Source organism: Hemibagrus wyckioides, linkage group LG27, assembly GCF_019097595.1.
Source record: "Hemibagrus wyckioides isolate EC202008001 linkage group LG27, SWU_Hwy_1.0, whole genome shotgun sequence".
NCBI classification, from domain to species: Eukaryota; Metazoa; Chordata; class Actinopteri; order Siluriformes; family Bagridae; genus Hemibagrus; species Hemibagrus wyckioides.
Window position 1 is genome coordinate 9,153,384 of NC_080736.1, and position 24,117 is coordinate 9,177,500.

Here is a 24,117-nt window from a genome sequence, read left to right on the forward strand (position 1 = left end):
AAGTAGAAGAATGGAAGAAATAGACAAGAAGAGAGAGAGGTTGATGAGAATGAACAAGAGAAAATTGTGCTCATAGACTAGGAGGATCGACATATATTTGAGCTTCCTAGAGAAAATAGATAGGCTATATGCAGTTTCCACCTGATTAAGTAAGATTCGGTTATAACAAAGTGAATCTGACATGCAATCAAAAGGTCTCAGGCTGAGAGGTTCATTGCATTCGACAACTATAGCTGAACACAAATAGGCCATGGGCCTTTTTTGTATACTACTCAGAATAAAAAGCTGCACACACAGCAGTCACTTTGTGAGTCGACGCCCTGAGAAAGAAAAAAAAAAAAGAAAAAGAAAAAAACTGAGGTAAACATTTCTTGATTCTAGGGATAGTTTTCCTGATTCTGCACTAACAGAAGCAGCTTTTTTGCTGAATTTCAGATGATAAATTATGGGCTTCTGAGATGTGCTTTATTTACAACTTCATGGCATAAAAGGTTAGATGTTAACAGCTGTCATTAAACACTGAGGCTCAGCAAAAATCTACCATTCAAGCCAAATTCTTGCTATATGTGCATAAAATTTTGGTTTAAAGTGGCCGGCAGAATAGTGCAAGCTAACACTTTCATGTGTTTTTTTGATAACATGGATTTAATATGATCAAAACAGAAGTTGGCTGATGTTCCTGAGGGACTTTTCAAAAGAATAAGTTATTACTATCAGCAATAAGTTATTATTTCATATATTAAAAACCAGTCTACCCGATAGCTCAAGGAGACCTCATTTCACTCCTGTCCTCCTGAAAACATCATGTTTTGAAAATACCACACATCGTCTCTTTCGGTGATCAAATCAGCTAACTGACAAAGCATCTCTGTGTGTGCTCTCTAATGTGGAGGATGATCAAGCTGGCTTGTAGTACATGCTTTAATCTTCAATTCTGATGTCCATAAGGGATTCTGTGCCTCAGGGTTGAATAAGATTACACTGTGCTTGGGATTTAAAATCCGCAATTTCCTCTCACCAATCAATTTTCCTAACATGAACATCAAACTCAAAATCATTCATTTCATAGAGATTATGTTGTCACTGTGAATTGTGAATTTAGAGATCTGTTGCTACATGACAGGACAGATTTCTACAGTTATTCTTGGCATGTGGCTAGGATATGTAGGAGGCAACTGTTTGGCATTCACATCTGAAAAGCATTTACCTGGATAAACATTAATCCACATTAATCACTGGCAGACCGGCAGCAACTGCAAGCAATTCTAAACCATCATCATATACCTGTATCTATCTAAAGATTGACATCAGTGTCAAGATGTTATAGGTTATAGAAAAATCTTACTCTGGAATGAAATGTAGTTGTATCTGTTTGGTTATGACCTCATTGGATGGGTTCAGCAGGGTGGATTAGTTTGATTTCCTTCAACACCCTTTTATAACCTTTGCAACTACTAGAATTCTTGATTCTGATTGGTCACAAAATGTGGATTAACCGTTCGCATGTCTCTTACAAATAGCAACTATTTAGTATACATTAAACTTCATTGTAAGAAATTTCATGATGGTTAAACTTAGAAATGACCTGCTGTCGTAAACAACTCAAGCTTGAACTTGAACTCACACTTTTCACACTTTGAAAACTTATTCAGTTGAGTTCAATATGCAAAACCTGTCATGGCAATTGAAGTTAAAGAGAAGAAATAACTGGAAAATTATTGGAAAATAATAAACCTCAGGGCACCCTGTCATGTTTCATTCCTTACATTAGATTTGTATTTAAAAGTACAGAATTTAACATTTATTAAAGTGTCATTGTACAAGTGTGCTTGTGTTCAAGAGAGAGACAAAAACGGATGAGGTATTCTCGAAGCATTACTTTTGTAATGATTATGAAGATTATATTGTCATTATGTGTGTTTTTATGTGTTCAAGGTGCAAATACATAAGAGTTCCACAAACCTGTGTCTCAGCAAGAAAGCTAGAGGAGATTAATGTTCGGCAGCAACTGTTTCACTACTGTATACTTTGTAACTGTAGTAGTAATGACTCCACATTGCAGTTGACCCAGTGTGTCTCCAATTAATTACTGGCAGATGTACAGCAACTACTGAACTGTTATATCTCACTTGTGGGAAAGTTCTTCTACTGACTCAGACAACCAGCTTTCTTTTCAGCCATCAGTAACACCACATCCGGAGAGCTGAAAATGGTTCTAGTAAATGGTTATTACTGTATATAAAACAATAGTTCTGTGACAACATACATTTAAGCAATTAGATTAGTGAATACTTACCCACCATATTTAGATATATAGAGTGTGGTGTACAACTGCACTGTATAATTAAATACATGTTATAAAGGATATAAAAATATTTTCAACTGCACAATTGCTTGTGATGCTAGTTCTAGGAATCGCAGCAAAACGATGTATATTCATAGTTAAGTCAATGTCATGTGCATTGCAGGATGAGCCACGAGACATTTTGATTATTTCCCCATGAATAGATGTAGGTATAATCCTTGAGTACCAGAGGCTCCTCTGACTGTATAATGTTCTCCAAATTCTCGAACAATAATGTATGCTTGTCATCTCGCTGGGTTCAATCTGGCCCTCTCGTTCCCAGCACACTAATCCTACAGACAGTTTTCTAATCTTCGTGCCTGCTTCTTAATAAAGCACTACAAGATGCAGCCCTGGGAATAATAACTGCCATTTCTGCAAAAAAACAAATGTACAGAATGAAGAGTTCCCAGAAGAGGTTAATCAGATATTACTTGCATGTTAGAAATTAAAACAGGAACGGTTTTGCTTTGAAATATGAGCTTTTCAAGTTTGCATATTTAAACGTGTTTTTTCTATCCCCCTACGTGGGATCCATATTTCATAGTCTCACTCAGAGTAGATCATCTCTGCAGATGCTTTTATATGACATTTCCGACTCATTCGTTACAGATGTTTGACTAGTAATCTGTCTGAAAATGAACTGCACCTTCAGCTTGCTGTTCTGAGGCGGTTCAATCGAATCGTAAGGAACATTTTAAGCCTGGTGGATAATCTGCAGGAATCCTGCTCACCCCGAACACAGATGCCAGTTCAGCCATACCTGCTGAGCACAGCCAGGACACCTGCTGTACATTTCTCTGCTTCACCTTCTTTAATCTGCCAGCAGTCTCTAAATTAATCTATCCAAATGTCTGCCAAAAGCTTGTTTTTCACAAGTCACAGCAAATAAATAAATAAATAAATGTTTAGAACGCCAGCCTGATGTTTGTTTGCAGAAAGCACTTTGCACATTGTTGGGTCTGAATCAGCCACTTGTTTAGTCTCTTCAGCTTTTGTTTTACTTCATAGTCTCGCACACTCCCCACCCACCAGCCCTCTTTCCCTCATGTACAAGCAGTGATGCGCCAGCAGCTGTTCTTTCTGCTTGTTTCATGCAGGTACCTGTTTACATCAGGCTATCAAGCTATTCTATGATTTTTATTGCCTCAGGCATTCATGTGTGGTATAAGAGCACTCGCAAGACTGTGAGACTGAATGAATGCCAAAATTTGGCATGCAATTTAGAGACAAGAAAGTGAAATGTCAATAGTGGAAAACTACAAAAGTGATAAAATAAAAAGGGAAGTCTACTCCTGCATGTGAACCATGCTGTGTGTGTGTGTTTATCTCATTATTGATAGGCGGATTTAACCTGTGAGATCATGTGGCTGCGATAAAAAATAAAAAAAAAAAAAAAAAAAAAATAAAATAAAAAATTAAGGGAAAAAAATATTACTGAGAAAGATAAGGTTGTGGATAGCGAGATACTCAATTAAAATACCTCACAAAAACTATTTTGGGTGTGTGTGGGGGTGGGGGGGTTCTGTGTGTGTTTGTGTGTGTGTGCATGTCCGATTTTCAAGCATCTGCCATTGTGTATATTGGGCTACTGGATTGTAATTATATCTCAGTTGTGGAAAAGCTCTTCTACTGACTCAGATAACCAGCTTTCATTTCAGCCTTCAATAAAGCTGAAATTGGTTCTAATAAATGTTAATTATAAAAAACAATAGTTATGTGACAACTTACTTTTAAACCAAGAGTGGTGAGTACTTACCCTTAAAGATAAATATATTTGGAAATATACAGTATGGTAAGCAGGAATCTAACCTGCTTCGGTTCATTTCCTTGCTTCAGTTCATTTCTAAAAGCAGCTGAAATAAGTAGCACCAAAATTGAAAAAGTAATATTTATTATTTTAATAGGGTGTCCTAGTACCTCGCGCTTCCAATATTGACTCAGGATCCATCCTAACCAGAATATAGCAGTTACTAGAGAAAAAGGAATGAATTTTTAATAGTCCGCAGACTTTTTGCAGATTTAAAACACTATTACAATAACAGGCTCTTTCACCAAGTTTCTCAACATGCGATTGTATGCCACCTATACTAAACCACTACAAAAAAAAAAAAAATTAATAAAAAAAATAATATAAATGTGTACAATAATATTTGGTCTATTTATTACAACCACTTCAACCATTTTTTTTATTCCTGAATTTTCCAAATATAGTAAACATAAAATCCCAGCTGTCATTATTTCCAGGCCTTTGTATTGAGGTTATTGTGTTGGATTAAATCTGTTCAATTATTTGACCACTACAAGCTGTCAATCATTATAAGAACTCGGTAATAAATATAATAACTTTGATTATGATGGGTTTCCACTGCTGTGACTAAAGATCACAGACTTCCTGGCTGTGCTTCACAGACCACTACGTCCACAATGAGAGAAATTGTTCTACAGGTCATAAAATTAAATTAATAATCATAAATTAATTTAGCAATAAGAATGAAGACACCAATTCACTGATTTAGTAATTCACAATTGTACAGTGAACAATAACAGCTGTAATTTGCTGTTTGTATATGAAGTATGAAGAAAAGCACTGTTTCAGATATACTTGTGAATACTTGTGGATATAACATTGGCATTACAGCTGTAATAAAACGTCATCAATCGTTTTTTCACTTCTAAGCCATTTTAAACAGAGATAAATTTAATTGTAAATGTGAAGGTGCCAGCTGATGTGAAATTTAACAAGCTATTCTACTAAGTACACGGAATATACATCACAAAAGCTCATGATGTGAGTGAAACTGTCCCAAACACTTGCATACAACTACACCCCCCAAACACACACCGAAATAGATCCTAATGGGCTTCATGTAACTGTTCTGCTGGATGAACTCCATTAATTAACGGAGAATGAAGCCTTACCTTGAAGCAGAGACGTTGCTGTCGTTACTGTTTCTGGGACACCTTCTTTACTATAAATGGACTGCAGGAACTCTGGGACACAGTCGTTCTCATCCGTGATGATGACACGTACCTGGTGCACATGGAAAAGTAGGAAAGAAATATGAGAAGGTGATGATGCAGAGTGAAAGCAGACAGGATTAAAACAAAACAAAAAAAAAGAAAGAAAGAAAGAAAAAGGAACCATCAACTATCTTCAATCAGTGATATGTGATTTGAGACTCACAATGGAGTGCATATGATCCATGGCACAGTGAATTGAGGAGATAAAAAGGAAAAGGGATTAGAAGAAAAAGGGTGCAATGGGATGATATTACAAAGTTCTAGTGAAAGACACTGATTGTGTTGGGGATAGGGGGCGAGGGAGCACACAGAAAGGATTTGGCAGTAATTGTCCCGATTTCTTACCACACAGAAGAAGCTATTTTGGCTAGATTGCCCTTTCAGCAATAACCCTGCCAAATTGAGCTACCTTGGTGAATTAGTACAAATATTCTTTTTGGGGAAAAATGTGAAATCACTTGACTTTTACTTTGTGATACCACTCTCTTCCCAGCTCTTTTGACATTCCATATACTAGTTAATAAGGACCCCGCATGGTAGTACTAATGTTAATATTAACTATTAATTACAATGCATTAACAACTGTTGTTCCAAACGCATTTCTGATCAGTAATTTAAGAATTCATCACCAAAACAAAACCATTTCTTTCCACATACTGGGTATGCAAATATGAAGTGAAGTGCTAGTGTTACTAAGCTTGGATGCTGAATTTGCTATGTAACAAAGCCTTGATTCATAAGGTTAAGAAAAATTACATCCCAATATAACTCAGCTTGAATTTTACACTACTTGTGAAAAAAAAAAAGGAAAAGGAATTTACAATTAATCTGCGTAGATGTGGGTTAAATGCCTTTAACAAAATGCCTTTTCAGGCAGATTGGCAATACCAGGATCTGGAAATTTTTTCTATTCAGTATATTCAGTATACGAAAGCCTAAACCACAGTGCCACCAGTGCATATAATATATACATTACAGGATAAGACTATAAAATTTAATCCAGTAAGAATGTATCTGGGCTTCTGGACAAAACTTTAGACTAGAATTGAATATACTGAATTCTGGTTGGTTATGATGGCTTCCATCTCCTGCATCTCAGTGGCAGTGTTTAGAAGAGTGTGTAATGAAACATCAAGTCCCAGCACGCCCCCAAACGCCTTGCCCTCAGCTGAGGTGTTTTGTCTCGCCTGAATATTAGCACCTGCAGCCTTAACCCTGTTAATTAATGCCTTTTTATAAACACACTCTAGGTGTCGTACAGCATTGCATGTCCCATGTGCACTTGCCTGCCATTTCCTAATACCTCCATTTATTTCTAGTTAGGTTGTTTGTATGACCTAAGTTTAATCCATCTGTTTAATACGCCTCCAGTTTAAGTTCATTACTATTCTGAGCTTAACATTTTCCTCATCTGCTACTCTCCTGGTTTAAAGACTAAGCTTTCTAGTCAAGTGTTCTACTTTTGCTTGTTGTGTGTATGTTCACCTTTTATTTAAGCATTTTATTAAAAGGCATGGTTTTGATTCTTTCTGGTCCTCTCTCAGTCACAACGCTTCTGACTTCTCGATTCTGACTGGATAGAAGGCTCAGAAATTACTCTCATTTAAAAGTGGCTCAAAAGCTCCTGGTTACACAACTCTACTCGACTATATACAGTTGTAGAAAGGACATTATATATATTCACACTATATTACCCAATGGGTTCCCTTTTGAGTCTGATTCCTCTTAAAGTTTCTTGGAGTTATCCCTTGCCACCATTGCCTTGCTCATTGGGGATAAATAAACATTTGTTTTTATTGTAATATGTAAAATGTAATATGTTGAATGTAATATGTACATTTTTAAAAGTGCTTCACAAATAAAATTGAATTGAATAGAAGGTGATAATTCATTTTCTTCAACAGCACTGCTCTTACAGGTAGTGACAGCTGCAGTAAATCCCATGTGTATAGTACTTTGTCGGTTTCAATGTGTTATGTATTTAACGTTGATAGTACCCCATTAATTTACAGGAACAGCTTAATTTATTTGCTAATTTCCCAATAGATTGATTTACATTGTAAAGGATTACTAATTACACAGATATCACCTGGAGTTTCCGCATATAGTAATACTCGGTATATTATAAGTCGAAGCAACAAATGTTGCACGTCTTTCTATAGTGTCATTCAAATATGCTTTTCCATTAATGAGAAGGTGCTCAGTATATTTCTAGTACATTATTTGTTCATGTATTACTGTTGTCACTAAAGGAAGTGTGTAGGCGTGTGTGTGTGAGAGAGAGAGACAGTGTGTCTCTAAAGCCCATGGACAGTTGCTTAGTAACTTTCAAAACAGCGGAGATCAAAATAGGCTGAGCTCCTCCAGAAACGGCTAGGCACCTAATAAGAGATCAATGTCTGAAGCATCGCTCTGAAGTCTGACTCTAACAAGTCCATAACTCATCAAGCATCACAAATACATTTAAAAGAGTATGACCAAGAAGGAACAAGGCCCCGAGCTCTTTGTGATAATAAGATAAAGACATTTGTGATGACAGTGAGACGTGACATGAACGGAGAATAGGAACAAAGCATGACAGAAGAGTTGTAGTATAGCTCATCGTCCAAGTTTCTCTTCTGTCTCTTTGTCTGTTTATATATATATATAGATTGGACATATCTGAGGAACAGCTGCCCATCATTTCATTGCCCTGTACTGCACTTATCAAAGCCTCTTGCTGTTTGCAGTTGAGTGCACTGGCATTGTTTTGCGCCACCACCACATGTCTGTGTGCTTGACTGACTCGCTTAGGACAAGGAAGTCCTACGGATCACTGAGCAGCACAGATCACGCCTCGCTAAAGCAAGACTTGAGTTTCAAGGGTCATGTTGTTGTTGGAAGCATGCATGTAACTATCAGTCATAGACTTAAATCATTGTCATTGCATTTATATTTTCAGTGTAACTCTTTAATTCAGTCACAACCTAGAATTAAACAGATAAATTTCACGAACACAATCTCTAATCTATTTATCTATGTATATTAATTATAGGCTTTTAATTATGTGGCACTGGATATGTAAATCCAGTTTGTTCTTAATGCATAACCATTATCTACAGACTTGGCAGAGAATACTGAAACATTTATTAGTTGGACCAGAATTGCTCTAGAATCTAAAAAAAAAAAAGCTTGTAACATAGTCTATATTTGACACATACAGTAAAGCTGTACAGCATTGCTATAATACTGCTGCAGTTTGTGTTGCTACATAATCCACCAAAACCTCGCATAAAGAAAGTGCCTAAAAGATAAGATAAGTAATAAAATAGGTTCATGCTTCAGTTAAACTGTATAGAAAACTACTCTCATCCACTGATGTAAGTTTAATACAGTCTTTCAGGCTGTGCTCCGTGACCAAGTGTTGTATTATATAAAGTCAGTGGGTGATAGAGGCTCTCACGAAACTTTGAATGGTAAAATTCTATAAAAGCCTTGAAGAGAAATGAGCCATCAAGAGACATATATGAGGTCTGGAAGCAGAGTATGCAGTAGACTTGAAGGGTTCATTTGAACCACAATTTCTATAGTTCAGATCCGTCACAATGAGTAAGACATCAGATTGTTCAGGGAAAGAGTGTTGCCAGTAAAGTGTGAATGTGCAAAGCAGTGAAACTGACTGTCCGACTGGTTTTGAATACAAAAAGGGAAGGTTTTTTTTAGTGATATCTATTATCTTTTCAATGACATGGTATAATACACAGGACACACAGGAGCCATAATCGGCATGAGAAAAAAAATGAAAGCAAAGATTTCAGCCAGACTGAATGACCAAGGTTAAGCAGGGACATGATAGTGGTGACACATATACAAAGAAGAAAGAATAGGAGCAAACACTACAGGCAACAATTACGACAATCCCTGAACCTAGGAAAAATTTCATGTCCATTTACTCAAGAATATATGCTTTTTTTTAGTTTTGAGGGAGAATTTATTTATTTATTTATTTTTTTATAAATTTTGCGTGAAAAAATGTTTTCATTAATACTAAAAACATGCTTATTAATTATTCTTAATAATTAATTATAAATAAATTACTTATAAATTAGTCTCTACAATTTGGCCTTTTTGATATAGGGAAGATAGAGGGAAGAAAGGTCAGTATATGCATAAAACTACACATGAATCGTTTTGCTAAGACATCCTCTTGTCTTTGGCTCATGTTTTAAATGATAGCAAGTCAACTTGAGTTCTTTTTAAAGTCGTCTTTAAAAAGAAGCCAACTTTAAAAGTTGCTTTAGAAAAAACAAAACAAGCTAAAACGTCATTAAACTTTAAAGACAACTTTAAATAAAAAGAGTCAGTTAAAAAAGCCAATCAAATGAGGAGCAACTACATATTTTATTCATAAGCGAACTATTACCTAAAATATGCTACAACAGATAAGTTACTGACACCATTGAGGGCTTAACTGTTATGTCTGTTTCTGATTTCCATAATGACTTGCAAGCTAGCCTTGGCATTTAGCTTGCAAATTTTTCTAATAAAATAACATAATACTTTTAGTTTCTTTGCCCAGTTTATTTAATTTAATTTAATTTAATTTAATTTAATTTAATTTAATTTAATTTAATTTAATTTAATTTAATTTAATTTAATTTAATTATATTCAATGTTCTGTTTTTTTTATAGTACACATGTGACTATAGGAGGTTGAATAACTAATTAAAGTACACTGAAAACAAGAAAGAAGAAATGTATTTATTTAATCAACTGAGCCATGACCAAAAAGAACTGTCCTGCTAAATACTGATAATGCAGTAGTCTGACTGTCTTTGGTGTTCTTTCTTTTAGAGATATGCTAGCCTTGGTTCTGCTAAGCCTCACCTCTGCAGCACTGCTCAGGCTCTCCTTGTTCTCACTGGCTCTCACAAGCAGCAGGTAGCGGTGCTGGTCAGTCTCATAGTCAAGGCTGCGGGTCAGGCTTATCTCTCCACTCTCCTGATCAATGCTGAACAGGCTGCTGGGGTTGATAAGCAAGCTGTAGCTGATCGGCTCCTTCTGGAAAGACAATGCTGGAGTGACCAGAAAGCTGGAGGAAAAACAGAGAGAGATGTTACTATGAGGATGAAGGTTCAAAGTTGTTCAACCTGCTGAAATAAAAGTTTTTATGCATTATAAAAAACAAATGTTTTTTCTCCATTGACAAGCATGTCATTACAACTTCAAGCTTTGTTGATGTTCAAGCAGAGTACATATTTTGCAAATTGAATTTGACAATGATAATCCCATTTATCCCACAGAGTATCACGATAAAAGCACCCATGAGGGACGACCCTCTGTGAGGAGTTCTGTGAACCAACTTGTGCTGGGACACTTAATCTTAATCACTGCAGGCCTGAGGCCATAAACAAAGCCACCAACCATCATTTCTCCAATAGATTACAGCCTGAACCAATCACCGCCAGACACAGACTTAAACTGGGGATAAAAGCCTTGAGGGTCTAAAGACTGATCAGGCAACATCTAGATTATAGCAACATGGCTGTCATATGATCTGCATCAGTTATAGACTGAAGCAAAAGTGAGAGAGGGATACGGATGGAGTCAAGTGAAAGGAAAGAAGATAAGAGGAATAGTTGGTTACACCTACATGTAGGGACTGCAGGCATGGGCTTTATTGTTTATTTTTGGGGAAGAAAAAAAAGTATATCCAAACAGTTCTTGGCTTTAAACCAATACATTTTTTTTTTTTTAAAAAAAAGCTCTTAACTGCTCAGTTTTTATTATTTCTATTTTGTTTTGGGGTTGAAAATTAATGAGTGATTTCGAATAACCCATCAGCAATTACCTGGGTAGCCAGTAAAAAGAAGATTATTGACTCATGTACTGTTAATATGAATTACAATGCTCTTTAAAAAAAAAAAAAAAAAAGAATATATAAAATGAATGATAGTAAAATTGGGGGACATGGCAGGTGAAAACATTAGCAGGATTTTCTAGAAGTTGCTGTTTAAGGATGGTTTGTTTAATCACCCTTTTGTTAATTCTTTTTTATCACCACTTTTAAGACGGCAGAATAAGGTTTCAATGGGCACACCTTAACAACTACAACCTATTTGTACTTCCAGGTTGACTCGGGTCACACTGAAATGTACTGCAGTACTGATTCTATACACATTTGGATTCATGAATACTTCATTATTGGCCTTTGTTTGGTAAAAGAAGAAGAAATAAGAAATAAATAAAGAAAACAAATGATAGTAGAAACAAAATTCATTTAATTTGGTCGTGTGTGCCAAAAGAAAAAGTAAAAAGCTGTTTTCCCAATTTCCTTCTGAAATGGGGAAAAAACAAGGACAACAAACTGAGCACAACAGATGGGCCAATGTGGTTGTGGTGCTCTACTTATTTTAATTAATTAATTTATTTTTCAATTTTTTTTAATTTTATGATCATTCACTGGATTCATGTAGACTTTTGAAGTTAAGAATGGTTTAATGGTAAAAATGAACAGCTTCTAAACTTCCGTAGAGCAATTAAGTAATGCTCCAAGATCACCAAGTAACAAAACCATATTTCAACCTTGATGAGGTCATAACTCAGGCATAATATGGAACAGAGATTTTAATTGAAATGCCACGTAATCTTTCATGGCATTTAAGCTATTTCCATCACACCTAGACTCCAAATGCCATTCTAAACTAAAAAATATGGCTGCTTACTTCTAGCCCAAAATGGCTTACCAAACACTCCATTAGCCATTTGCATAAATATCCTTATGTGCCAAAATTTCAGCATTTCTAGCCCAGATTCTAAAATGCCTATAAAACATTTATCTACATAAATACCAGATGTTGCAAAATATCAGAAAATCTATTAATTTTATTAACCTACAGAGACTGCTAATATCTAGCTAACTTTTTTCAGGTACTGTGGAATGTCCCCATGCACGGATATGGATATACATATTACGAATTTTTCATTGTAGAAGTAAGTTATAGGACGTGATGGCGTGAGAGTAATGTGTGCGATGCATGGTAAGTAAGGTAAATGCGAATAATGAGAAGCCATATTTTAGGATTAGTTTATGTCTCTCAGCTGTAGGGATTGTGTTTATTCTTGTGAAATGTAATTATGAATCAGCTCATATAGCGAAAACACAAGCCAAGGAAGTTAATTGGATGAAGCCAGCATAAAGTGAGTAAACAAAGGCACAAATTCTGTACTTTCTGCTTCAGAAAAGTACATAAATGTACCTACGAAAAAAATGTACAGCTTCATTTTTTCACTCCATAACAGTACTGTGAGAGCATGTGTGATGAGCAGGACTATGCTGAATTAGCATGTGGCGTACGTGGTTAATGCTTCTGATCATACAGCTGCACAAACAGAGCCATTAATGAGCCATGCATGCACTCTGTTGAGCACAGAATGTATGCTTCAGCAGGCAGCAAAAGGAGCACCACAGGGGCAAAATTGAGCATGTCACTGCTATGATGATGAAGCTGATGAGCAATTTGTGACTGATACTAGGTAAACAATCAGTGGTTCACACAGTATGGAAGATTTTCTATGCATGGTGTTAAATTAGTTTGTGTTTGTGTGCGCTGTCATTACTCACGGCTGTCCTGCAAGAGTGTTTTCAGGTATGGATATTGTGTAAGAGGCGTTGGTAAATTGTGGAGCTCTGGGACCTGCTATCACAGAAACGATGGCAGGAATACTGCGACTCCCCAGACGGTCAGCAGCCAGGACGGTCAGTAAGTATTCTCTGTCCCTCTGCAGAGGCAAACCAGTGGTCCGCACGTGGCCTGTCTTTCTGTCCACGTCGAATCGGCCATCACCTCCTACGATGCCAGTATTTTACAGCATTACAGTATGCAGTAAGAACTCTAAAGTGTCAAAATGTCTCAGGACTGGCTTACCCCATCAGTACAAAAATTGGTCATGAAAGGAGCTGTCTTACCATCAGACAGGAAATATTCCACCTCTCCGTTGATGCCCTCATCACCGTCTCGAGCTGTGAGCTTGTATACAAGTGTGCTGGGGGCTGCACTGGGAGACACCACTGCCAGGTAGGGGAAGGGTACCATTGTCCACTCTGGAGCATTATCATTGACATCCAGGACTGTCAGCTCGACTCTCACTAAATACCAATCTGGACCTGTAACAGGAGGACAGTGATGCATTATTACTCACTCTTTATATATACAATTTGTAGCTACACAGCAGAATATAACAAAGAACAGGTGGACACAATAGGGAAATCAAGAAATGGCAAGGAAGGGGTAGAGAGAGAAGCCGAATCAAACCAGTATCAAAACCTGAATAAAAGCACTTAGAGAATAAAAAAAACAAAAACAAATGTAAGTATTGCTCAGTGTTCTGGGAACTCTAGACATTCAGGACACTGTGTACGAAAATCTAGAAGCCAATGAGAAAAATCTACATAATTACGTATTTATTATTTACCGCATGTTTGCTCTTATGCTCCATGCATTTTTTTAGCCACTGTATAATGTTTTTGCAGATTTTGCTCAACATATTGACATACACATTATATTACTTCCGGACTTTTTAAACACCTTGTATTTTAGAAGATCTAATGACATTAGACTATTATAGGCCAACTCACTTTATTATGAATATTCATAGACCCTACTTTTCTGAAGATGCTTCTAGGTCATCTATATTATGCATATTTTATATCTTTGTAAAAAGGATACGAGTTCAGAGGATTCTTAACTTCATAAAACCAGCACAGGTGTATATTATACTTCAGAAAAGAATAATACATGTGTAAATATAGCAATCAGGGCTGAAGCCTGACTTCTGAACACAGTCAGTTTTTCCTAGGCATTCATTGATGTTCTGCCATGGCTGATGTAGGATTTCCCAGAGGCTTGTGCAGCTTTTTGCACCTTTTAATCTGAGTCATCTAAAAGCAACTCAGGTACCCTGAAACATTTCCTTTCACTCTCTCCCTCCCTTTCTTTACTGTTGCTCATTCAACACCTGACTCTGTAAGTCAGTGCTTATGTGTGCAGCATGACATGCCGAGTACTGGGGACTGTGATTCCTGATTGGTTCTGTCACTCTGATTGGCACAGACAGTACAGCACCTCCCGCCTTACACTGTTGACAGCAAGGATGAAGTCTCACCAAGAGTCTCTGTAGACGTGTTATAGTGATATGAAAGATGAAAGAGAATCATATATCAATGAAGAAAAAAGCGAACTTGTGGACAACTGAGAGACAGAGAGAGAGAGAGAGAGAGAGAGAGTGTTTTCCATCCTTGCACACATTTCAAACAGGTAATTAAAATCAACTTTATTATGAACAACTGCAATCACACAACACAGAGTCTCATTTAACTCTTACGCCATCAGCCTTCTCTAAATGTTGTCTGTTAATCACCAGACTTGGTGCATGATAAACTCCAGCATACACACACACACACACATACTAGGTATAATTTATCAATTCATTTTATTACACTGTCTAGATTTCACAAAACTTTTGCTGATTGATAAACGATGAATGCGAATCGCTAGTAAAGCGTAGAGCGTGTGCAAAGCCATAAAACTCCATAAAAGGAAAAACATGAAAATATCAACTAAAGGATGTAAAAGCGTCTACTAAGTGTAGTGTATTGGAGAATCTACCATCAATACAGCTCAGAAACTATAGCATACTGTCACATCATCACACATCATGGACTCTGTGTCATGGATTCACACTCCACCTACACTCCTGTTCTCCCAGTCACCATCATTCTAATTGTGTTTGTCTGCATTTAATTATGCATGTTTGGTTTAGCCCTGTTTATAAGTAGCTCTATTTCAGTTTTCACTTTGCAAAGTATACGTTCAATTTTCTCACGTCCATGATGTTTACTAAGCCTGTCTTTTTGCTCCTGTGTACCCGGTTTAATGATGAAGTTTGTGCTCTGCTCTCGATCTTGTTTGGAATCTAACTCTATCCGTATTGACCTGCGTCAGTTTTTGGCCCTGAGTATTTTGGATTGTTTAATTCCAACTTGCTCTCTGTTCCTTATATTTTAAGCTATTCCTTATTTTTTTTGGATTGTTCTTTATTTCGTAATGCTCCTAATAAACTGCCGGCATTCGTATCCATCCTCCAAGAGTGTGCATTTGTGACCCATACATTCCTCCTGTTATACAACAGCCTTTATTTATCGTAACTGAATAACAAGTCTTAAGTTATGGATTGCATTTGGATTGCTCTTTTTCTAAGTCATTAATTTGGAGCAACAGTTCAACAGACTTCATTTATTTTGTGTTTGCACTTGAAACTGAAATACTGAAAAACATAATTTATTTAAACCTGACAGCATAATCCTTATATAATTTGACAGTAAATCACACCAATTATATCATTTAAAGCCTATCGATCATGTGAGTCTCCTCATACATAATTTTACACACTACCAGAAACTCTCTTAGGATACAATTGTATTGTATAATTTCTCTCCCCCCCAAACGAACTGGATTTTCATGAATGCTAATATTTCTTTTATATAAATTCTCCTGCAAATGGCAAATATATCCGTATCCAGTTTGAGAATAAGGCTGGCTGCAGAGAACTGCTCAAAACATTTGCAGGTTTGGCTTTGTCAAGAAATCATGTTTGTCAACACAGGAGTAACAGACCCAGATGGACCTGTTCATTTGCCTGCAATCACTGTATTTAGGACTTAATCAGCCTGTGAGGTTCTTGAAGCTTGTCGGAGGAGTGTAACTTTGGCAGTCATACTGAGTCTGTGACTCGCAGTTAATGGAGAAACGAAGAGATAGCACAGCCATACAGGTGTAGTACAGAGCTTGTAGAGTTTCTTTCACAGCCGTGCCATATGGCTTGCTGCTGTTCTCCAGCCCGAGGGCTCACACCAGGTAAATAATAATGGTCCTGCTCTACATCTCTGATAAGACCAAAAGCTCTGGGTTGCTGCTGTGCCACTTGAGCCAGCAACTCTTATCCATTTTAACTGAGAAATATAGGAACAGTGAAGTAGTACAGTAAATGGTTTCTAAATGACAGAAATCAAGCTCAAGATTACACATCGCATTATAAAAAGACGAGTGTTTATCGAGGTGAATAAATTCTGTTGAAAGAAGGAAGATACTGACGGATGTGTAAGCCAGTTGGATAGAGTCACAGCAATTTAGCAAAAAAAGGGGTGGGGGGTGGGGTGGGGGGATTGGAAGCAACCAGTGAGTAGGAGAAATAAGAGAAGTAAGTGGACAAACTGAGAGCTGAATTAAGAGAACGTACAGCAGCAATAAAATGGTCCCAAGGTTGTTATGGAAACAGTATTAAAACACACGGACAAAAACACAAGCTGAGAAGTGACTGGATAAATCGATGACATTAAGAAAGCGTGTGTACAGGAGGGAGCCAAAAATGTGGCAAAAGGATCAGTGGAGGCATTCTGATAAGCTTTAGGGAAAAGAGAACGGCAGCACGACAGCTGAAGTAATCACATCCACACACCTTTTCTCTTTTGAAGACCAACACACACACACACACACACACACATACAAAGTCACAGAATAGCACAAACCTCTGGAGCTACTCTGTCAACCTCTCTTTGACAAATCTGAGGTGGTATGATGTTGGATTTCAAAAAGAATAAAAGGCACTATAATCAATTGTTTTTGTCATGATGTTTGATTTTTCTTTCTTTCCTTTCTTCTATATACGGCAGCAGTTTTCTCAATGATTTTATTAGGACTCTATCAATTATTATTACGAGCTTAAATACTACTACTAATCTTATAACAACAAACAAACAAATAGATAAAAGTAATCAATTGTACGTTTGCATAAAATGCTGCATTCCGTGATTCCTTCATCTGGCTGAGAAGCTGTTTGGAAGAGAGCAAATATGTATCTGTCATTATTCCTAATCATATAATCATGTGTGACAGTATTGTTGTAGCAGCCAATGGCAGTGGAAAGCCCTGTGGGTGCAATATTTAGGGAAATAATTTATATTTGTTTGTGGTTTATGATTTTTTTGTTTTATTATTAATGATGATAAATTACTTGTGTACTCACAGCTTATTTGTTCCATTTCCCCAACTGGTATGTTATTCCATCTAGCCCAACATGATCCAGGTATCCTGGCAACATCATGACGCAGGCTGATTTTCACACCTGTCGTAAACCATTTCCTTACAGGTGTCATCATTGCTATTGAAACACTGCCTTCTAAGACGAGAGCATGAGCCAGCATAGGCAGCAAGCAGAACCAGACAGTGACTAGGTGCCAGGTAGAGTGCATTTACATTTACAGCATTTGGCAGACACCCTTATACAGAGTGACTTAAAGAAGTGCTTTATAGTCTCCATCAAAAAAAAAAAAAAATCCTCATGCTGGTACAAATAAACCGGGGTCTAAAAATACTATAAACCTAAAATCCTGTTAGAGCGGAAGTGCTTTTTGAGGTGCTTGGCAAAAAACTACAGTAGTATTAAGCTGGTTTTAGACTCTTCAATTACAACATTCAACATTTAAAGATTATTACTTGTCACACTGATTAAGGTGATGCCAAATAAATCTTGTGTGGTAACAAGTTTTCTATGTCAGATTATACGATGAATACAATCTAATCCAGAGATCTGCAATTCAGTAAGTAATAACATATGACAGCCCGTGTTGTTATTCAGAAATAATACACACCTGGGTTGTTGCTTTGTTTCTGTTACCACAGTCATTACCTGATCTGCATCTCCATTTCTCCATGTCAAAAAAAATACATTTTGTCATTTTACAGAGAAAATCGAAAGTATGCTGGGAAACTTTACATAGCACTGATTGCTACAAAGCACTGAGGCTCCCTCCATTAATGTTAACACAAAAACTTCACCACATCAGCAATATTTTTAAACAATAATCTTTGAATAATCTTTCATTATTTGACTTAACTTACCATTACTTTCCATCATCTGTACTGTATATATATGTAACATTATTCTACATCATATAGATTTTTTTTAATATTATTTTTATTTCTTGTTATTTCTATTCATTCTTCTTTTTAATTGTAGTTTTACTTAAAAGTAGTTTATTTATATGTCATTCTAAGGAGGAGTAGGCTAGATTTATTATAGAATCAATTACTAAAAAAAACAATTACTATAGAAGCAATAACTTATTATAACAAACACAAAGGTCAGACTAAGCCAATGCTGCTATACAAACCTTCTGACCAATCAGACATCCATGCCATGAGTTCAACCAGGTGCGAAGAAAATATGTTCTGATTCTGATGTTCAGAATATTGTGCCGTTTAAACAGAACCATTTGTTGAAGTGAGCCGGAGGTAATGAGGATATTTTTCTGTTTATATTTCATCACTGCCTCTACCATATTTCTAGCTGTGCCATAAGTTTCACATAATGCTGTGTCCTAACTGGTGGCTTTTAGACGAGAGATGTCGAGTGTTGTTGAGTGCTGTCGCAGCATTCACACTGACATTTTAATAAAGATATTCGGACACTGCCACTGCAAAAGCTAAATTTTGGCTGGAAATCATAAAGCAGTCTAAGGCTGACTTTAGTTTGAAGTTCAGTGTGACTTGGCTGTTTGGGGACTGTTTGTTCCACTACCTGGGTGCCAGTAAAGAAGAGTCTTCATACGTGACTTTGTTTGACTTTGCAGGATGGTGGGTAAAGTTGAGCTTTCCTATCAGCTTGTCAGAAATGTGTTGCAGGGTTTAATAAGTGCACAATCTGCACCATATTTTTGTCTGACATTTAATCTCTCAGGGTTTGATTCTACTAGTAATAATAGTAGATAATCAGTCAATCAATCACTAGATAATCCCTAATTACTTACATGCTTAAAATCTGAGACCAAATTAAACTCCATGAAGGTTTCATAGTGCTAGATTTCTTGTTTTTCAGTTCCTGCCATTTGGACAAAATGTCTTCCATCCCACAAATATGATAACAATATGTAGCTGCAGAGCAGTTAACCCTCAGAGGACATTCCATGGTTCTCTGAAATCCAGATCCAAAGTATGTGCAATGGTAGATTATATTTTGCACTTACATTTGTTAGCTTACTAGGGCTGAAGCCCAATCAGACCTCCTGCACATATTCTTGCCATCCTGATTTCTGCTGACAGAGGGAGGGTTGAAGGCAATTTGCCACCCTCTGCATGGAGAACTCTTTCTTCCATTCAGAGCTCAGCATGCTAACTAACTTACATGAGTACCAAGTCTCTAGAGCTGGAGGGAAAAGCTGGAGCACAGCAAGAGCTGAGAGTGAGGAAGCAAGAGAGGGGGTGAAAAAAAAACTAATGGAGAGAATGAGACCAACAAGGGTCTACAGCTAATTAAATATTCCCCAATTCTCTCAAAGGATTACCAACGGGTTATTTGCACCTCTCTGGGATCGTGATTTCCATAATCGTATTACAACAGGGAAGTTTTTCCTCTTTTCACATCAAATCACCAATTAAAGAAAACAATTGAAAAAGTGCTCAGCCAATCAGATGCAAATTATGAACAAATCAAGTCAAAATTTAATATACATATATAATTAAAAAAGTTTAACAGGACCAACAGTGACCACAGACAATGAAAAACGTTTCCACATGAACACATGGCTTAACACACTGACACAAAAGCAGAAATTCCCACAGATATTACACAAAACTCAAAGAATGTAAATCTGTGAAAGAGCTGGTTGATGCAGTAAAAGAAAAGACACAATAACCCTGCACTGTTCGTACTTAAAAAATAAATCATCTGGGCTTTTGACTACACACAGGTGGTAAACCACCCAGAAGTGGTTTTAAAGTCGCTCAGAAATGCAGCTTCTCAGGTGGTAGCTTGAAAGCATTGCTTAACATGAAAGCTGTATTTGCAGTGAGGTTTAAGTTGATTTTGAGAAAAGAAAACTGTACAAACCAGTGAACATTTAGATCGTTTACATGTCATTGACAATGTATCCAGAAACTAAATAACTAAGAGAGTTCCCCCTCCCTTTAATGTGTATTTATATTTACATGAGATACATAGAGCAGGTAGCACCCCACAGCTTCAGGGTCTCTGGTTTGATCTTTACTGCCTATGTGGAGCTTTGCATCTTGTGGGTTTCTTCCAGGTTCTCTGGTTTCTTCCCATTTACCATAAACATGCTAGTAAGAAAACTGCAATGGACTGACAGCTAGGGTATATTCTTGTCTTGCTAAGAATAAAGGAAGGAAGGAGGGAAGGAAGGAAGTATACTGATGACCACCCAAGTATATTTTGTTAGTAGCAACAGATGGAAAGAAGTTGCACCCAATAAGAGTAGCCATTGTGGAGAGAAAATCTGACGGTAAAATTCTTTCAGCATTCTTTTTCCCTTCTGTTTGATTTCAATTACAATATTAGATTGCTTGCTACCTTGTAACTTCGATTTGTACATAAAAATATACTAGATTACACCCAACCATCCCTGACAACACCCGGTTCTCTGCCAAGCTATTAGTTTAACTGCATTTCCGATTAATGAGGTGGCAATGAGGTAGAGGCAGAGTATCATTGATGAACACTGCACTGTTCTTAAAATAATGCTTCAAGTTTTGCATTTGTTGTCAGTTGATTAGAAGTGAAATGAACACTAATTAATGGATTCTATCAAGTTAGGTTTTTCTGACACTGATGTGAGGGGGAAAAAGTGGTATTCTCTGGATTCTGTCAAATCAATGCAAATGACTGAGTGTCTTCAGTTGTCTTTGCTTGCAGGGGCCTGCATAATTAATCGTATTTTTAATTGCGATGACAATTCTGTCTTCCTCAATTAACTAAACATAATCATCTGAATTAATTGTGAGCTTAGCTAATTGGGTAACTTTTGGGTAGCTATAGTGAGAAATATTTATGAGACTAAGCCTATTCTAATACTTTTAACTCATTACAGGCTTGGAATTGTTCTATTGGCAGATCATTTTGCAAAAATATTCTCTAATCTCATAATACTAAATATTAGACAAATTCACTAACTGTCTCGGTATATCTGATTGTAATATAAATTTTCTGTACATTTCTCTCAAGCATTGCTGCTACATAATTGTTCTACATTTGTTTAGTGTTAACTAGCTTAGTTATTTTTAATAAATATGAATTTTATTATGAATATAGAAGGATAGACAGTGGGTTAGCTACTCTAGTTTGCACACTAGATAAGTGCAGAATAAATGTGACAGGCTGGTGTACTGTCTAGGAAGTATTCCTGTTTCATGCCCGGTGTTCCTGGGATGTCCTCCAGGTTCCTTTGAGAACATGACCAGGATAAAGCAATTTCTGAAGATGAAGAATGAATAAATAATAATCCTAAAGGTAAAAGTATTTCCCACTTGCCTTGGCCTTATATTGTTGGAGTTTGACAGTAAGTATGTCTCCCCCCCATAAAGCCTGTAATAAGAGGCTTAACCTATCTGGCCAGATCCTATTCTCAGATGACAGCCCTAACATTGCCCGCCATTTGTGCTCAGTCTGGACCTGCCAGAGCAGTGCTGTTTGACTTCCATTATTGCTTTAACCTAACATGAGAACACAAAAGGCCACTTCAGAGAATTGGGGCAGACTACACAGGCACAGACTGGCTATATTCTCTCAGTAGGAGGCACTTATAGAGGGAATGGGATGCTTGTTTCAGTGCAATGCCTTTTACATAGCTTGAGAGGGTTAGAGGATCATGAGCTAATGGTGAAACTGTCCTAGTGTTATAGTTCATCTGGCTAAGAATCGTCATCTTTTACAAAAGAATGGATTTTCAGAGCCAGGGCATCATTGTAGGGGTATCTGTTACAGCTGATCACACCAAGTTGAGGCTGAATTAAATACCAATTCTATCTAACAGCCACAACTGAGCGCTGTGTAGGAGAGCAGAAATCACCATCATAATTTCCCCTGACATGCTTTTCTACATTAATACATCAGGTTTGTCCTCAAACAAGACTTTCTGATAACCTCAAAACACTTGGGGTCACTTGGCAGATGTTTGGCAGATGTTTGGTTTTCCCTATTTAAAGCTCCATTAGCAGTCTCCGTGCAGGGCGTTGAACTGATTCTTTGCCTTTGCAAATGCTGCATGCTCAGTGTTAAAGAGAAGGACTAAAGGAGATGGAGATAAAAAGGTTTAGATCTTGGAAGGATTCTGGAAATTAATTCCCTGAGCTAATGATAGAAGAACTCTCTGAAAGAAATGAGGAGATGGTGAACAGTGTCTCTACCCCCTCCTGCCTACAACCGGCCCTTTGAAACTATTTGGCACAGATGGGTTTTCCATTGTGGATAGACAGGAAAAAAGGGCTTCTTCTGCTCACCATTGATAAATAGAATATAAATGGAAGTATTGTGTGACAGTTATTTGTAATAGGGATATTCATTTGGGATGTTGACACTTATGAAGAATCTTTCTTCCAGATCATGCAGCTGTAGTGCAATAGAATGCCAAGCCAAGAAGAATGGGTTTTACTACTTCGATCTCTGTGCCATATTTATTGAAACATTGCTTTACCATATGGATAAATTCTAATAACTGCTAAATGATACACGACAGAGTTCCAGGCATGTGATTTTTCTGTTGCAGCTGCCATATTTTGGGACTGAATTGCTGGATTCGCTTCACCAAGTGAAAACAACTCAAGGAGAAAGTTCCAAAAATCCTTCTTGTTCTTCAGAAGGGAATAAACTGTACTTCAACAAAGCTGATGAAATAGACTGTGATCCTTATGTACTGTCCCCTGAACTGCTGATTCCACAGAAACCTTAGAAAACTCACACCTCCAGGGCTAGGGGCCTGAGCCCTGTGGTTTCCATGTTCTCCCTGTGCTTTAGGGGTTTCCTCCACCAGACCAAAGAAATGCACTGTATGCTAATTGGCATTTCTAAATAGTCTGTAGCGTGTGACTGGGTGTGTGCATGACTGTGAAGTTCTCCAGGTTCCTCACAACCCTGCGTAGGCTAAGAGAACCTGAACAGGGATGGATGAATAGATGGATGCTCATCTACATTCTCTTATTTGTGATTAACAAACGTTTTAAAGAGTGTTATTTTAGATTTTTGTGACATTGAATGCAACAGCACCCCCAGTGGCAGAAAAACGAACACACCAAATGAAATGAAGCGACACTGTGGGTTAACTGTAAAGAGAGTCATATCAGGTGATTACACAGAGTGACACACTCCCAAGATTTAATCTCCATATGGGCTAATATCTTTCAGCCTGTTTCTGGTGACGTTTCCTCAGTGCATCATCAGTAGGCGTGTTACAGACTCAGTCGTGGGTGTAATGAATGTAAACGAAGTGGATTATTTACTCTATCATCATTTTTCCACTAAAGTGTGACAGCTGGAGCTCATATTGTCTAATCAAAGTACAAATTGCTAAAAAGTACATATTTACATTTATTTAAATTTTGGCAGGTGCCCTTATCCAGAGCTATTTAAATTTATCTCATTTCTACAACTAAGCATCTGAGGGTTGTTTTTTTGTTTGTTTTGTTTTATATGAAAGATTGTAATATGTTTGTAATGTGGATTCTGCTTCTTATTCTTATTATTAAGACACTCAATTATCAGTATAAATAAAATCAATACAAATAAATCTTCTTAATAAACCAAAGACACAAAAGCATTGATGCAGTTCATCCTCTATTCGATATTCAAGATGGTTGTGATTATGCAGTGAGAAGATCGAATTGTGAAGATACTGGAAGACGGAGCAACAAGTACATACATTT

General features: G+C 37.0%; 1 protein-coding gene across 1 annotated transcript in view; it reads right to left on the bottom strand.

The window, feature by feature from the left end:
* Positions 1-24,117, bottom strand: part of si:ch211-186j3.6 (neural-cadherin) — a 225,120-nt gene that overhangs the window by 138,608 nt on the left and 62,395 nt on the right. Inside the window, exons 2-5 of the mRNA XM_058382382.1 lie at positions 13,317-13,514; positions 12,972-13,197; positions 10,235-10,439; positions 5,267-5,378 (exon numbers count right to left, since the gene is read on the bottom strand). Coding sequence (XP_058238365.1) covers positions 5,267-5,378; positions 10,235-10,439; positions 12,972-13,197; positions 13,317-13,514 — 741 coding nt within the window. The remainder of the gene's footprint in view (positions 1-5,266; positions 5,379-10,234; positions 10,440-12,971; positions 13,198-13,316; positions 13,515-24,117) is intronic.